Raw genomic sequence first — 16,952 nt, 5'->3', positions numbered from 1 at the left:
GCTCACCACCCGCAGAGGATCACTCGGGCCTCGGGGAGGAAAGCGTGCCCAGATGGTCTTGACTGATCCCTCTGATTAAGTGACCGGCTGAAGGATGCTTCTCCGCTATTGACAGCTGCCACTCCAGTGGGAGAAATGTTAGCCCCGATGACTTTAGAACACTTAGCATAGGGAGGGTGAGAAACAGCCAGAGTATAACGCTGGTGCAGAGTGCTAGGGCCCACGGGGCTTCGGAGAAGGGGTCGCAGAAGAGGGTCCTTGTCGGCTAATGAGCCCTTAGAGGGGGGCTGTCCCCGCTGGGCCTCAGAGGAGGGGCCTGGGCTTCTCCTTTCTCAGGCTTTCTAGCACCACGACTGAGTGTCCCCAGCACATCTCAGAGGCGTCCCTCAGGTGTCTGTGGAGACCAGGAGGCCGGTACATAGCCAGTGTGGGCTGTGACTTGGCCTCCTGCAGCTGGCACACATGCAGGGCTCCTGATGGCACACACACAGTGTATGCCGTAGTCCTGGGGGTTTTGCCACTAGATCCAGACATGGAGGCTCTGAGGGGTTCTGTAACCCAGTGCAGTTAGAGCGGCTGCCCCCCGGCCTTCTTGCCCAGTGAGCAGCTGCCCACCCACCTTCCCCCAGATTCCGCTGCCTTCCTCGTCATCCCCGGCTCCACTCCTCCCTAGCCTGCTCCTTCACTGGCGCCCCTTTTCTGGCCTCTTTTAACCTTGTCTGTTCTCCAAAGCTGTACCCTTAAGTCTGGACCACTGTCCCTATTCACATGCAACCCCTTCTCTGTCACTCTGCAGCATCTTTCTCTCCAATCTCAACCTTGTTTTCTCTGCTCTTTCCATACAGCTTTGGGGTGAGAAGTCGACCCTAGTTAGGGATATTGTCAGATGTTTTTAAACTTCAGTAAAACATGCTGCCAGCCCGTATCTCATGCTGGAAAGTGCCCAGAGGGCATCCACGTCTCCACAAGTGTCTGTCTCATCATCCTCTTCTAGTTAAGCTCGTGCCAGCCCTCTGGATAAATACAAGGTGGTTTTTAATCAGCAGTACTGTTTCATTCATCCCCATGATTGCACAGGGGTGATGTCTCATCCCTGTGTGTGTTTAATAGTAATTGCATTGCGTTTGGCGCCCTTTGGAGGTAAGACGACCTGTGTCGACTGACACTGGAGCCTAAACACAGTTATAACATGTGTGCTGTCCAATGGGTGACTCCTGAGTCCCAGAAAACCAACTTAGGGCCAGCCTTTGGGACATACCTTGTTTGCAAGTTAAAAAGGCTTTTTTTTTTTAACGTGGAAAATTCAGTCTTGTCCAGATCATTAAAAGCAGTAGCTAAACTTGATGTAAAGAAATCACCACAGCAACCACCATTATCTCTTGTTGCTGCTATTGTTGCTGCTGTAGCTACTGTCCATTGGGCCTGTCATTTGTCGGGAGCTTGCTATTTTACCTGCATTATTTCTAATTCTCACAAGCTCTTAAGGTCAGTTTTATTTCTCCATTTTGCATATGGGATCCCACAGGTCTGAGGGTGTTGCTGGCTGATCCGCAGGCCTCCCGCCGATCCAGAGGGCACACTCAGGTGCTGGCCCGTCTGCCTGTCGCTCCGACCCTTCCCAGGACTCGGCCTCATGGGCCAAGATGCCCCCTGTTTCTGACTCACAGAGTTTGATTTGAAAGTTAGTAAGCTCCTTTTCTCGTTAGCTTTGAGTCAGGATGGTTCAATTTACAGCTGGCTGGATACTTCCCAGAGGATGAGTGTAACGATATTGATTTTAGTGAAATGAGTCATATGCCGCCTGGCTGGGAACACGAGCTCAATCACCACAGCCAACAGCATCAGCTTTCCCTTGTCAGTGTCTTCTCTCCGTGCTCATGAGTCTGGATGTGCACAAAGAGCTACGGAGAAGGAAAGGTCACGAAGAGCTTGAGGGCAGGCGAGGCAGGTCAGAGAGCTGGGCTCGGGGTTAGACAGGTCCAGCCTCCACCCCAGCATGGCCGACTGGTGGGGCCCTGGATGAATCCTCACCTCTCTGGGCTTCCACTCATGTCCCCAGCTGTGAAATGGGTTAATCACACATACCAGATAGGGCTGTGTCATGACACGGGCAAGCCCCAGGCAGGCCTGGAGGTGACAGGCGCCATCTCCCTGGAGAGGAGGACATGTGGACTTCCTTTCTTTTTCCTTTTTCTTTCTTGGCGACCATTCTGGGATTTCATTTGAACTGGGCTGGGGGCCGGACATGAGGACCCTCATGGACCAGGAGCCCTGCATGTTGATAGGGTCCCCAGGGTAGGCGTTAGGGTGGACAAGCAGTGTTGTGCCGGCCATGTGTGTGTGGTCACCTCTGGGGAGCTCGCTGTCGCCACCTGAGAAAGGAAGAGGAACACCTGTGAGGAGTTACCGGCCACTGTTACCAGCCATCTTCTCCTAGCAAGATTGGCGGTAATAATAGTGTCAGGAGAACTGACTGAGTTTCTGCATTCCATTTTAAACATGTTTTTGCTTTAATGACAATGTATAGTTCATTTGTGTCGTTATTGAGTCAAGGAGGGAAAGAAGTGATTTTTTCCTAAGTGCAAGAGGATCTGAACAGTTCTTATACTGTTTGAGTTCATTAAAACAAGGTCAATAAAGTCAGTGATAGTGGATTAAATATTTTAAAACTCGGTTTCCTATAAGCAGCATACGGTGACTAATAGAATTTTCTATAACAAACATGTAAACAAGCAAGATAGTCTCCAGGTGAAAGGTTACACAGCAACTAACCGTTGTGCTTAAAGTGCGTCACCCAAAGAGGGTGTGACAAACAAGCTCCTCGATTTGTGAACTGGTAGAGTGGGAATGAATCTGACAAGAAAGGACCTTCACCTCCAGTAGTGGCTAATGTTCATGCTGAGGATGGCTTCTGATACATGTTTTCCAGCCTTTATCCATATCTCTTTAACAAAATGTAAAGGCCCCCCCCCCATGGCATTGTGTGCTCACAGCCTCACGACAAAAACTCAGCGTCTTGAATCTCTCAAGGTTCCTGCTGTTCCAAACTCATATCCCTTGGCTTTAGCTTTTGATGTAACCAAGGGTGAACTCAATCATTTTGCGTTTACTTTTTTCAAACTATAATAGCTCTCTTTTGTTGTTTGTTGTCTGCCATGAATGCGTAATGTCCCCGAAAGCCTGTGTTCACAAGGGCCTGCAACACAGCAGTGCAGGGACCTGCCCGAGGCCCCTCCACGAGGTGACAGAGCTGGGGTGGGACCCGGGTCCGTGGACTCTCAGCGCCTCTGCTGACCCCCTCCCGCTGCTGAGAACTGCAGACAAGGGCGGCTGGGTTCCTGGTTTCTTACCCAGCAGAAGTTACCCCTTGCTGTTGCCCATTAGCTATCTGGACGCTTATTAAAAATTTTTTAAATCGTATAGGTTTGGACTCCTTTTAGCAAAGAAATACAGTAAAGCCCTCGTTATTATAAGTAAAAGTAGGAAAAAGATGTAAACTCTGGCTTGTCTTCTAACTGGAAAATTTTAGTACTTAAAAAACATAGATTCTCTCTCAATCCCTTCAGGGAGCTGAGGAAGAATAACATATTCAGAATAACATATTCTTTTTTTTTTGAACCAGAAAAAGTTCAATCATCAATTTTTAGCAACTCAATTTCCACTTTTCTTCCCATCTTTTCTCCCATTATTGGCAAGACTGTATCACTGCAATTTTTGAAAACCATGATGAATTCACTGCCATTTCTGAAATAAGCATATGTTATATGCTATAGTCCAAGCAACAGGGAGCAAGTTTTTCCCAGGCAGATAGAGTTTGTTTTTCCTTTTGGATGTAAGGATTGGCGGTGAATTCCAAATGAGCAAGAAGTCGGCAGTGGGCACAGCCGTCGCTGTCAGAGGAACGGCTTGGCCTGCCGGGGCCTCTCTGTGATGCGCTGCTACAGCAGCACCTGTGCGCGCCTTTGCCATCCTGCGGCCCGATGGTGGGCCCCGCCCTCGGCCCCCCGAGTGGGCCCCCAGCCACTCGGCTGGCTGGCGTGAGCATCCTGAGGCCTGCGCTGCAGGTAAAGGCCCATCCTGGGCTCTCCATGGTGCTGCTCCACGTCCCGTCCCGGGTCAGCGCAGACCGATGGGGGCGGGGCAACCCTCTGCACATCCTCCCTAGGACCGGGAGTTGCTGCGGGCGCCCCCTGCAGCGCATCAGGTGAGGAAGAGCTTGGGGTCCAGATGAGTTTCCGAAAAGGAAAAGAAGTGTGAGCTCGAGGAATGCCAGGTTTCCAATTAGATGAATTCCCCAGGAAGCCACATTTTGTTTACTGGAGTGTTGCTTCTCTGTTGACCTACTGATAGCAACTTAGCACCACAAGTCTGCTCATGTCCCTGGTGCCTTTTTAGAAGGATTCTTCATTTATTAAACAATATTACAATGATGTTAGTGTAATTTAAGAAGTGATTTTACTAACACTAGAACAGCTCATTTCGTGTTGGTGAATCTCTTCCTAGTCGGTCTCTGTCCGTATCAATCCCTATTTCATTCTCTTTTAATTTAAGAACAGGCGTCAAGACAAGCATTGTCCATCTTGCCATGAGCGCTGTTTCTGAGCCAGTTTTAAATGGCTTTTCAACATCTCACCAGGCGGAGAGTTATATTTGCCTTAACACTCCCCTCGGGTTGGACAACTAGGCTGTTGTTCACAGTCTCTTCACCATTATGAGTGACACAACATGACGTGTCCAGCTCTTGACAGCATTGTGATGGCATAGGATGACCAGGGAAATCTTTATGCTCTGCTTTTTGTTGCAAAATAGTTAAGGAGCTTGTTGAGCTTAAAGAGGTAGAGTTTTCATGTACACAAAGTCAGGTGTTTCCAAAATTTTCTCTGAGGACAAGTGACTGCCAATTGTCGGCCCCTAGAAGATATTAGAAAAAAAGTCAACACACTGAAGCATCCGTTAAAGTAAAGATGACACTTTAACAAAGTCAAGAGCGTAACTGCTTTCCAAACAATCTGTTCTATGGAAAGCACATTTTGAAAACAGATGTTTTTAATTGTTTCCATCATTTTGTAATTTTTGTCACCAAACATGATGTAAATGTGTCACCTATTAAAAACTGTAATATCTGCACCTTTAACTTGGGAACAGTGTTTTTCTAATGTGCTTTAAAATCCTTTAAATGAAAATTTCAGTGGATTTTGAATGGGGTTGTTAAAAATACGAGCATGCCATAATCCCCTCTGATGGGTTGCAGGAGCCATTATTTGGCACCGGGGGAAATGGGGCTTTATGAGCTAAATGTTCCCACAATGCTTTGCAGCAGTGCTGGGTGGAAGCAGAAGGTTTACTGCCAATAGGGAGCCTCTTTCATCGGGGTCTGTGCGTCTCTGGGAGGGTCTCTGTGGCTCGGACAGACTCCAGTGAATAAACTGAAGCTGTAACTGGGCTACTTTCAAATCACCGAGTCACAAAACATTCCCTGTATTTGAAATAAATGGAAGTATAGGCAGCCCTGTTGCTCCCATTAAAAATATTGTAACTCGTTGAATTTAATGATTTCAAAGATGTTTGTTGATACTCTTAGTAAATGGCGGATTAAGATACATTTTTAAATATTGGTTATTTTCTCCTTGTCTCATCATTTAAAATATTCTGGGTTTGGCATTTGTTGTGCTGTTCATGATGAATTGGTACAGTGGATGCTCTATAACTAACAAACATACACGGGTTGGTGATGTGTGCTTCTGGGTTTCTCATTGATGGGATGCGCTGTCAGACAAGTTCAGAGACCACGGATCTAGGCTAATTGGGTTTATAAAGGCTACTGCTGTAACTGTCCAGGGTACCAAGCGAAGGCTTTCGTGTCCTTACCTAGTGAGCTGGTAGAGCACTAAACTAAGTGTGTGGGGCGTCCTGAATGCAGAGCAGGGCAGCCTCGAGGAAGTGCTTTCTGAATTGAATGAGCAGACGCGCTTCCGAGGTTCCTAAGAGGAAGTGATGCTTGGGGTCTTGGTGTTGCGTTGTCTGCCTTTTGGGCACCAGCTTCCTGTGTCCCTAATTGCCCGCTGCATCAATCTGGTGTAGGAGTGAGGGGTGCGCCTCATGAGGGGGGAGCCCTTGTCGGCCTCGCTGCGGGAAGCCCCTTCACGTTCCCAGTTGGCAAGGTGTATAGCAGGTGCTGTGCCTGGTGTGTGAGCAGGGACGTGGCCTGGTGGCCCAGCCCCGAGGACACACACACAGGAGCACTCAGATTCTTAGGGGTGACAGTGACTCCTACGGCCAGCTGGGTTCCTCGCTGTAGTTTCACTGGGTTGAATTGGACGCAGAAGAACGACAGCCAGGGCTCTGGGACACGAGGCAGCACTGGCAGAGCATGGAGCACTGGCCTGGAGCCCCGAGGCTGACCCACTCACGTAGCTTCCTCTAAGAGATCCCAGTGACAGACCAGACAGTTTGCACACCATATGTACGCATTTGCACAATCACGCAAGTGCTTGACAATAGTTCTATGACCGATATGTAAAAGGCGAGCCCTGTCTTGAGTCCTGTAGAACCAGTGAGACCCCCGATGGTCCGTCCCGGGGCTTGGGCCACTGTGATGTCACTCTTGTTTGTCACTCAAAGTATCATTCCACCCCCACCTGCCAGGCTCTGTAGCCTTCATGGATTATTATAAGGGTGTGATTGCAAGATGGTGATCCTAAAAAGAGTCACTTTGGAGCATCCTACTTTTGATCTTCAGACTCCCAGGTAAAGAATCTCCTGTGTTAACTGTGTAGCTTTCAAGAGGTTACTTAATCTCCCAAGCCTTGGTTTTATCCAGTTGTAAAATGGGTTTGGAGTGGTCATGTGGTTTAAATGAGTTGCTCCATGTAATGTTTATGGAGCACATAAAATCATTAGTGGGATTCGTGGGGCGGATGGGTGGCTCAGTTGGTTAGAGCACAAGCTCTGGGCAACAGGGCTGCCAGTTTGATTCCCCCATGGGTCAGTAAGCTACGCCCTCCGCAACTAGAAGGTAGTCAATGAGCTGCCGCTCAGCTCCCGGGTGGCCAGATGGCTCAGTTGGTTGGAGCGTGTCTTCTCAACGACAAGGTTGCCGGTTCAACTCCCGCAAGGGATGGTGGGCTGCGTCCCCTGCAACTAACAACGGCAACTGCACCTGGAGCTGAGCTGCACCCTCTACAACTAAGATTGAAAGGACAACAACTTGACTTGGAAAAGTCCCGGAAGTACACACTGTTCTCCAATAAAATCCTGTTCCCCTTCCCCAATAAAATCTTAAAAAAAAAAAAAAAAGAGGCATTCATGGATCCAGCCATCTAGTTTAATCCAATCCTGGGGGTGGGAGTTCCGTTAATCAAAGGTGGGGGTGCCCGGAGAGTGAAGCCAGAGTCGCTGCTGCCGTGTTGTGTTTCCAGAAAGTGTTCATTGGCCACCTCGGGCCCGGGTTGGCTACGTCGGCCTGTATCTCCATTCCAGGTGGCACCTTCATTTTAAGATATTTATTTTGTGATCTGAGTATTTTCTAACCCTCTCTTTTTGTGTTGTAGGAACCCAGCTATTCAGTGGTCAGAGTGACTTTAGAGTCACTACGGTGAAATTTCATCCTAAAGACCACAGCCTGTTTGTGTGTGGAGGCTTCAGCTCTGAAATCAAAGCCTGGGATATAAGGACCGGCAAGGTAACACCCATCTTTCTCTCTTGGCCTTTCCACAATAGAGCTGGCCTTGACAATGAATGATTAGGGACAGGTCCGCATCTCCATGTAGGACCCTTCAGATGGAATCACTACCACTTACTATGTAATCAGAAGTAAGCATAATTTTTAGATGTTTTGAAAAACATTTTTGAGTTGTTAGACTCTCAAAACATGACAGGTGCAAGTCTGTACAGCATATTACTAGAAAGATTCACTGAGCATCTACTGTGTGCAAATGCTTCCAGATCATATAGAATGAACCATCCTTGGGTTACTCAAGGGGATAATGTGTGGATATAGATAACTGTGCAGAGAAGAGGGGTGTGTGTGTGTGCAAGGGAGGGAGGGAAGGAGGGAGACAGAGAGAGCGAGATTGTTTGTGAGAAGGGGGGTGGGGAGAGGGGCCAGCATTCAGAGGTGTGAGTGCTTCCTTGGTGTGAGGAAGGCTTCTTAGAGGAGACCGTGTTCCTTTGGGGGCTTAAAGGCTGGTCACCATCAGTCCCGCGAGAAGTGGCTTCTGCTCTCCGCCTTCACTGTAGCCTGTTGCTCCTGCTGCCGGCTTCATAAAAGGCAACTCCATCCTTCTAGTTGTTCAGGCCCAAACCATCAGAATCATTCGTTTCTCTGCTCTTTCTGTCATCCCCCCACAGCCACATCTGTTGTGACTCTGCTTTAAGCCACTGTTGTCTCTCCCCGGGATAAGTGCATCTCTTTCCCCGTTGCCCCTTGCAGTTTGTTCTCAACAACTGGAGGCCAGAGTGGTCTGTGACAGTGTAAGTTAGATGTGTCACTCCTCTGGTCAGAGCCCTCCAGGCTGTGACCTCATTCACAACGAAAGCCAGTGTCCCTACAATGGTCAACAAGGCCTACCCGATCTTCCCTCACCCTCTTCTCATCATGTCCAGCCCCACCGGCCTTGCCTTTCCTAGGACACACCAGGCACAGTCTGCCTCAGGGCCTTTGCACTTGCTGCTCCTTCTGCCTGGAATGCTCTCCTCCCAGTATTCTACTAGAGGCTCGTTCCCTCCCTCCTACAGGGCTCTGCTCAAATGCTACCTCTCCAGTGAGGCCTTCCCTGACCACCATGCCAGCCACCACTTGGCACTCAGTAGTCTCCATTGCCAGCTCATTTCTCCCCATAGCATTTATCATCAGCTGGCACCCTGTGGAGCCTACATGTTCATTTGTTTGCCTGTCTCCCTCCACTTGAACGTAAGATCCACCAGGGCAGGGATCTTTGTCTGTTTTGTTTGACGCTGACTTCTAGCTTCTAGAACAGTGCCCGGCACATGGCAGGCAGCCAGTACATCTTGGCTGACTGGATGAGTAAATGAAGGACGAAGGCAGTCACACCAGTGTGTGAATACAGGAGGGGGATGAGAAATGTGGGCAGGGACCAGTGACCGGCGCGACATGGTTGCACATGGGCTCCGGGCAGTGGGATGGGCCCGGGCAGACAGGCTGCCAGGGCCACGAGTCTGCTTTGGATCAGCAGAGGGGAGCCATTGGAGGTTTATGAGCTGGGGGTGCTGGGATCAGGGAGGGGTTCCTGGAAGGGTGGTGAGGAAGAGCCACAGGCTGACTGTGTCTGGGAGCTCAGTGAGTTCAGGTCGGCTTGTTTTCAGGACCTGAGAAGCACTGGCCTGGTCTGAAGGCGGCACATAGCCGCTCGAGTCCTACAGAGTAGTTTATGAGAAAACTCCTGTTGACTTGACTCTGAAAAAAGAAGGTGCAGAGTGTCCGCGAGTTTTCTCCTCCCGTTGCGCTTGCAGTGCCTAAAGGTTCTACCCGAAGGCTCCCCACTCGGGGGCTCTGCCTGGACAGGTACAGCCCCCAAACCTGCACTGGGCAGAGGATGGCCCACGTGGCCAGGAAGGAGGGAGGTGAGACAGACAGCGCCTCTAACGCCAGACTTGAAAAGTCTCAGGTTGGTGTTTCAGACCGGCCATGGCAAGAAAGGCGCTCTCCCAACAGGCTGTTGGAAGGAGCTGCTGGTATTTTGACAGGACCTAAACACATAGACAGTTTCTTTAAAGAGAATGAGACCTTTTATCCATAGATATCTTGCTTAAAATACTTCACATGTTGGAGAGTTAGAGCACAGAGAGATGTACTCTTTTTTAAAATTTCACATTTTTCTTTTACAAAGAAACGCTTTTTACAAAAATACTTGGAAAAGAGAGAAAAGTTACCCATAAAGAAGTGGACACGGTGGAATTAAAAAACAACACTAAGACAGTTATATTTGGGATATAAATGCATGATAAGGGAAAGAAAACACTGGAAAGTGCTGTGTGAGTTGGAAACTCTTAGTTATATGATCTCCTGATTCCCCAGACCCTGCTGAGGCCTATGTCCCTTAAAGATGCACTTCCAGCTTTTAACCTTAAAGACCTAACACATGAGAAATTACTCACTAAGGACGCCATCTGATTTAAGAGTTTGTTAAAAATATCGGATTTTCTCCTGGGGCTGATGCCAGCTGACGCGCTCTGAAAACGCGGGGAGAGAAGCCATTGGGAGCAGATGCTGCTGTGACTGGTATTGGCATGTTTGCGAGTCTCTCCCAAGCTAGTAATGTGGGTCCAGGGATCTGTGCACTATTTGTTTTTACTTCCTTCTCACCAACAATCTGACTGCCTCGCCCCCCTGCTGGGTCACAGGGCTAGTTCCATTTGCATCAGCCAGGCTCAGGGGACAACTCTCTTGCTTCAGTTGTTTCCTCTGACAAGTGTTGCCCTAGTGTCTCCTCTGGACTCAGCAGGAGGACCAGAGAGGAAAGGCACAGGCTCCCTGCCCCCGGGGTGCCCACCTGGGGCGGTTCTCGGCTGAGTCCGCTGGGCTCTGTCCCAGGTGCTGAACGCCCTAGCCCTCCCTGGCGAGCGTGGCTCGTCCCAGGCTGAGCTGCTGGGCTTTTACTCACCACCATCAGGGACAGTGCTGGAAACTGCAGGTGGAAGCTGGAGGGACCAGATCTTAGCTTAAAATCAAGACAAGTGTCCCCTGTTAAATATAGCGCGGAGGCCTGTTTTGTCGTAAAAGAAATGTGATCATATGGAAAAAAAGGGGAAGTAGAGGGAAATAGAGAGAAGGTGTCATGGAACCAGCCAAAGGTAAACATTAGTAACATTTTGATATTTTTCTTTCCTTGTTCTTTTCCCCTGTGTGTGTGTTTTCGAAAACCATTGTTTGGTCTTATTTTTATACATAGTTTTGTGCTTTGCTTTTCTCAGAGCATTGTAAGGGTTTTCCTTGTTATCGCAAACTCCCGTGGAGTTTTTGGGACATCCCTTTGATGCAGTGTGTTTGACTGACTAGTTCCTTGCCTTATCCGTGGCACTCAGAGCAGTGTCTGACATAAGCAGACACGCGATAAATATGGACTGAATGAGTCAATTCCAAATGGTTTCGCTTATTCAGCAATTTCCCTAGGTTGGACATTTAGGCTATCCCTCCACACTCTTTTGCCATTTAAAATTAATAGATGTGAGGATGGAGATCAGGGGTCAGCAAACCGCAGCCTGGGGCTAAATCTGGCCCACCGCCTGTTTTTATAAATAAAGTTTTATTGGAACACAGTCACGCTCATTCACTGATGTATTGTCTGTGGCTGCTTTCACACTACAGTGGCAGAATTGAGTAGTTGCAGCAGAGACCAAGTGGCTGCAAAGCCAGAAACATTTACAGCCTGGCCGACCCCTGCTGTGTATGGGTAGATCTGGCTGTGACATCTGTCACCCTGTTAATTGTTGGGACTAATCCTCCTGATCTGGCTGGCATGTGGGTGCCCCTATTATGGGCATCCTTGCGGAAACCGTGTGCTCAGAGAATGCCCTTTGCAGAGAACTGTTCTTCAGTCAGCAGTGTCTGAGGCATTTCTTTGTCTTGTTATGACGTCCAAACAGCCATCCAGGTCTACGTTACTATACATTCCTCTGTAAGACACGTATCTGTGCATCTAATGTTTTCCATATTGGGGGTTTATCCCCTTAAGCTTGGGTCCCAGAACTCAAATTGTTGGGTCAAAGCGAGTCAGCATTTTGAAGACAAGGGATAGGTTTCTGACGACAGAGCCGAGGCATGTGGGGCGAGTGAGCCCCCCTGGAGCGTGGCTCAGGGCTGGGGTCTGAGAGAACAGTCTGAAGAGTACTTTTAGGCTACTTTGCAGTCCTACAATTGTATGATTCCTTAAGCTGAGCCAAATGATGACTGTTGGGATTCTTGGATTCTTTGGTCCAGCCCAATTCATTACAGCAAATGGGCTGCTTGGCGCCCCTTTCTTCGTCTCTTGTCTGCCTCTCTGCCTCATCACATCCCTCATTACTGCACAGCGCCTCACTTCATTTCCAGCGGGTCAGCAGGATGTGTCCTGCCTGAGCCCGCTGACCGTGCTGTCTCCCAGCTGGCTTAGTGCTGCCAGTACAGAGTTCTCTGGCTCTTCTTCCTTGAACGTGGGTGTGGATTAGAACCCGAGGTGTCCATGATCTGACCTTCATGTCACTGTGGGGGGTCCCTCCTCCAGAAGCCCCTCCCGGCCTCCATTGCTACTGGCCTGAGCTATTGGGGACTTGGCCTCACATCCTCCCTCTACCACTTGCTCAGCTGGGGGATTTTAGGCAAATCCCGTTGCTAAGGCCTCTCTTAGTCATGTTTTTCCTGTTGGTATAGAAAGGGGTGGATGAGGTTGTCTCTAAAGCAGGCCTTCTCAAACTCACCGATACACAGGATAGCACCTGGGGCTCTTGTTAAGATGCAGATTCTGTTTCAGCAGGTCTGGGGTGGTGTCTCAGTCAGCTCAGCCTGCTATAACAGCTATCACAGACTGGTGGCTTAAAGAACAGAAATTTATTTCTCACAGTTCTGGAAGCTGGAAGTCCAAGATCAAGGCGCCAGCAGGTTGGGTTCTGGTGAGGGCTGTCTTCCTGGCTTGCAGACGGCTGCCTCCTGGATCTGTCCTCATGTAGCGGGGAGGGAGAGCTCTGGTCCCTTCATCCCATCATGGGGCCTCCACCCTCATGACCTCATCTAAAATAAATACCATTGGAGGTTAGGGCTTCAAAATTTGGATGTGGGGAGACACAAATATCCACTCCTGCATGTCTGCTAAGCTCCCAGGAGATGCAGAGGCAGTTGGCCCCTGGACCATACTTTGAGAAGCCCAGGCCCAGAAGGCTTGTGACATAGAGGGCCCATGTTTCTCTCCCGTGAGTGCCCTCAGCTTCGTCCTCCACTGGCCTGTACCACCTTTTACCTACCTTAGTGATGGCTCCTGACTTCACGTGACCATAAGCTCCTTCATCCTACAGCTGTTCATTTACAATCACCTGTGTGGGGGGCTGAGTCGAGTCACACCTGCATCCCAGCACCCCACACAGGGCCTGGGCCAGAGCAGGTGTTCGGGATAATCTGGAGTGACCAGATGGGGTCAGCTGCCTCACTCCTTGTGATGGAGTTCTGCACGACGACCCACCTGCTCACAGGGTGGCAGTGGCCACCCTGGGATGTCTGCAGGGGGTGTGGCCCTCTGACAGATGGGATGTGAAGGCTAGCTGCACCTCAGCAGCAACTGGTCGTTCTAGAATTGCGGACAGAGGACTTGGGAGATCTGTGTCAGATACGGTGTGGTGTGTGGGTCCTGACACCGCAGTTCTGCGCTCTCGTGTTCCCCGTCGTTGGTAGGCGACAGAGCTGCTAGCCACACTCATTTCCAGCCGCACCAGGCGCTGGCTCTGTGGCCAGTGTGGAGCTGTAGAGTTGCACAAGGGGAAGATGTGGGCCCAGCTCTCCAGGGCACACCAGCACTGTGGGAAACGCTCAAGGTAGTTACTTTAAAGTTACTTTCAGATGACTGTGTAGTTTGAGCCACGTTAGGATAAGAAATAAAAGAAAATTTCCCTCTCATATCATGAGTCAAATTTGTAGAATAACTCCTACACAGGCTTAAGAATCATATCGCGTATTTAGTGAATCACCCGTTTTGCAAGACTAAGTTATGGAGCCCCAACTTCAGCAAACACCTCTCGGTTGAGCAGACTGAGCGCTAGAGATTGGAGCAGCTTTGGAAAATCGAGGACATGTAGCCCCAGGCTGGGAGCTCGGCCTCTGCCCCAGTTCCTCCTGCCTTCTGGGGGTGGCTGGCCAGTGAGCCTTCCATGTACAGCTCCGCTCTGCTCCAAGAAGAGAGGGGGAGATGCACTCAGGCCCCCGTCTGCTCTGGGGTCAATTCTCACCGTAAAACCGGCTTGGACAGGCCAGCCCACTTTTGATCCAGTGTTGGTTTGACACGATCATCGATATTTCCTGCTTGTTCTACATCTTCCCTCCCTTCCACCCTTCCTTCCTCTCTCCTTCCCTCCCTCTCTCCTTTCTCTTTCCTCCCTCCCTTCCTCTTTCCCTCTCTCCCTCCCTTTCTCTTTCCTTCTTTCCTCCTTCCCGCCTTTTCTCTCTCTTTTCTTCTTTCCTTCCTTCTTTCCTTCCTCCTTCCCTCCTTCCCTCCCTCCCTCCCTCCCTCCCTCCCTCCCTCCTTCCTTCCTTCCCATCTTGACTTCCAGATCTTGAGTTAGTTTCCTGACCTCCTTTTGGACCCCTGCAGCTGGGTCCCTGCAGCCGTGTCCCTGCAGCTGGGTCGCTGCAGCCGTGTCCCTGCAGCTGTGTCCCTGCAGCTGTGTCCCTGCAGCCGTGTCCTAACATGCAGCTGATAATCGGGGAGGCCTCGCTGCCCCTCCAACTGCTTGGATTCTCCTCTTGGCTCCTGTTGTCACAGCCCCTCAATGTGCTTTCCCAGCAGAATGTAAACTGCCTGAAGTTGGGAATTTGCCCAATTTGCTGCCATACCCCCAGTGCCTACCAGGTGTGGGGGGTGGGACTGTGGCATGAATGACTGACAACCCTAATCAAGACCGATTTCTGCAATCCCAAGTAATGGACTTACCCGCTGAAGCAGAACCTGAGCTACTGTGATTCATTTGTCATCTCACGCCCTGCTGTGAACAGGAGTGATGCCAGCGGGGAAAGCATGGGTGGTTGCTGCCTGCACTGGTGGTCTTAGCACAGTGGTCAGAAGCACCTGGGGGTGCTGTTTGGAGGCAGCCCAGGCATGGGAGTTTTGGAACCCCTCAGGTGATTCTAATGTATAGACAGAGTTAGGGTGACTCGGTCCGACTCCTGAGTGGCGTCTTGCAGGATTTCTGCCTGTGTGGGTGAGGGCGTCCTGAAATTTGCATTCCCGAGATGCTCGCTGTCTGGAAGGCTCGGTGCTTTCGCTCTGCGGCTCTCAGTGCCATCAGTTTTCGTGGCATGGTAGGCAGGTTGCTTATTTGCCCTAATGAGGTTTTGATTACTTTCCATTTGTCTTTTTCATCGGCTTTATATTAAAAAAGCTTTTTATTTGGACTCTTTGTACTTTCTGCAGCTCTAAGTTTTGCCTCAAACCAAACTTCTATGCGAATGACAGCAGGAAACTACCAGAGGCAGAGAGATGGGGGAGGACGCCAGGAAGCCTGGTGCAGACAGGAGCGTGGCTACCACACTTCGTGTGACTTCAGGGGGCTGCTTGTCTTTTCTGGGCTCCCATTGCCCCGACTGCCAAGTGACACTAGGGCTGAGTGTTCTCGAGTCCCTGCTGACAATCAGTAAGGACGGATCCAGGTGGCATGTACTGGGCACTCCCCACCTGCTGGGCTCTGGACCGAGCACTCTACATATCCCAGCTCATACTGCACGTGCTACTGCCACCCCAGGCCCTGGTAGGGGAACCTCGCGTTTTGGAAGCTCGGGTATGGTTCAGAAAAGTTCTAGCTACTAGCATATGGCCGGTTGGTCGTGGGGTAAGACTTGAACTCGGGGGCTGGACTCCCACGCTCCTGCAGGTCCTCAGCGTGGCTGAAGCTTCAGTGTTGAGTGTAAATAAGGCTTTGTCTGTGAGTGCTGTGTGTTTTGGTCTCTGGGAAGCCGGCATGGCCAGCCCTTGAGTTCAGGTGTTCACCCAGCCCTGCAGTGCTCTGCTCAGCGCCTGGTGTCAGGGACACAGCTGTGAACGGCACACTGGGGGCCCTGCAGCCTCAGGCCTGAAATCATAACCCCAGAACCTCTGTGAGGGCAGCTTTTCTGCCCCCACGATGTAGGCGAGGAGACCAAATCTGAAAGGTCCAGTTCTCAGTGCAGCCGTGGGCAGCCACTGTAGGCTTGCATCTGAACCCGGGTCTTTTTCTACATTCTCCTTCTCCCTAGCACAGGAAGAGGACACATGGCATTTATGGATGTCACAAACATTTTCTGAGCCACCACCAGACACCAGCATTGTCCCAGGGCACAGGGTGACCAAATCCGGTTAGGCAGCCTTGCCCTCTAGGAGCCGGTCCGTAAGGAGGGGCCGCGGAAGCCCATTGAGCATGCACGTTTCTGTGATGTCTGATGAATCTGTGGGCCTCACGGTTGCTTCACAGGCATCTGGGGAGTCCGCCTGTGTCTCCTGGGTCATCCAAAGTCTTGGGCAGAGCTAGGAAAGTGGTTCCTGGAATCTAGATCCCCAGAGACCTGCTGCCCTGCCCAAGCCCTCTCTGCAACCCCACTCTGCAGCACCTTCTTGGGGCAGGTAAACAGACTCCTGTTGGAAACCTGGTATGTGAGCCCCCCGCTGGCGCCGGGTTTGAGAAAGCGGGGTGCTCAGAGGGCACTGTCCCAAGACTTTCCTTAACACCGCATTTGATAACTTCACTTCAAGATGCAGTAGAATATATCAGAAAACGTAAAGCAGACTCGACCTGTAATGGTGTAAATACAATATTTATGTAATGCTAATCTGAGTCTTTTGTAATTCCTTTTGCCATGAAAATAAGCTATTTACACTGAACACCTATCCTTGAGATTTTTAAAAATTTAATTTTTTGTTGAAATTGATTTACATTTTTACTTGAAAACTTATTTTAGTTTGCTGTAACTAATAATATTAAAATATCTTTGGATTTGATACCCTAGTTAGTTTTTGTCTTAAAATACTTTAATTTTTTTTTTTTGGTAAATTGAGATATAATGCATATAGCATACAAAGCACTCCTTTAAAGTATACAATTCATTAGTTTTTAGTGGATTTAGTGTTATTCGACCATCATCACAGTCAATCTAGAACGTTTTCATCACCTCGAAAAGAAACCTGTGCCGGTTAGAAGTCACCCCAATACCCACCCCCCCACACACACACCTCCCTCAGCCCCTGGCAACTACTAATCTACTTCCTGTCTCCATGGCTTTGCCT

The 16,952-nt window shown here is 49.8% G+C and overlaps 1 protein-coding gene across 7 annotated transcripts in view; it reads left to right on the top strand.

The window, feature by feature from the left end:
• Positions 1-16,952, top strand: part of WDR25 (WD repeat domain 25) — a 127,436-nt gene that overhangs the window by 80,102 nt on the left and 30,382 nt on the right. For all 7 annotated transcript variants that reach the window (XM_033108303.1, XM_033108298.1, XM_033108299.1 and 4 more), the window contains one exon: positions 7,551-7,681. In XM_033108303.1, coding sequence (XP_032964194.1) covers positions 7,551-7,681 — 131 coding nt within the window. The remainder of the gene's footprint in view (positions 1-7,550; positions 7,682-16,952) is intronic.

This window comes from Rhinolophus ferrumequinum, chromosome 6 (assembly GCF_004115265.2).
Source record: "Rhinolophus ferrumequinum isolate MPI-CBG mRhiFer1 chromosome 6, mRhiFer1_v1.p, whole genome shotgun sequence".
Taxonomy (NCBI): Eukaryota; Metazoa; Chordata; class Mammalia; order Chiroptera; family Rhinolophidae; genus Rhinolophus; species Rhinolophus ferrumequinum.
The sequence above is the reverse complement of the archived record's forward strand: the minus strand, read 5'-3'. Positions and strand labels throughout refer to the sequence as shown.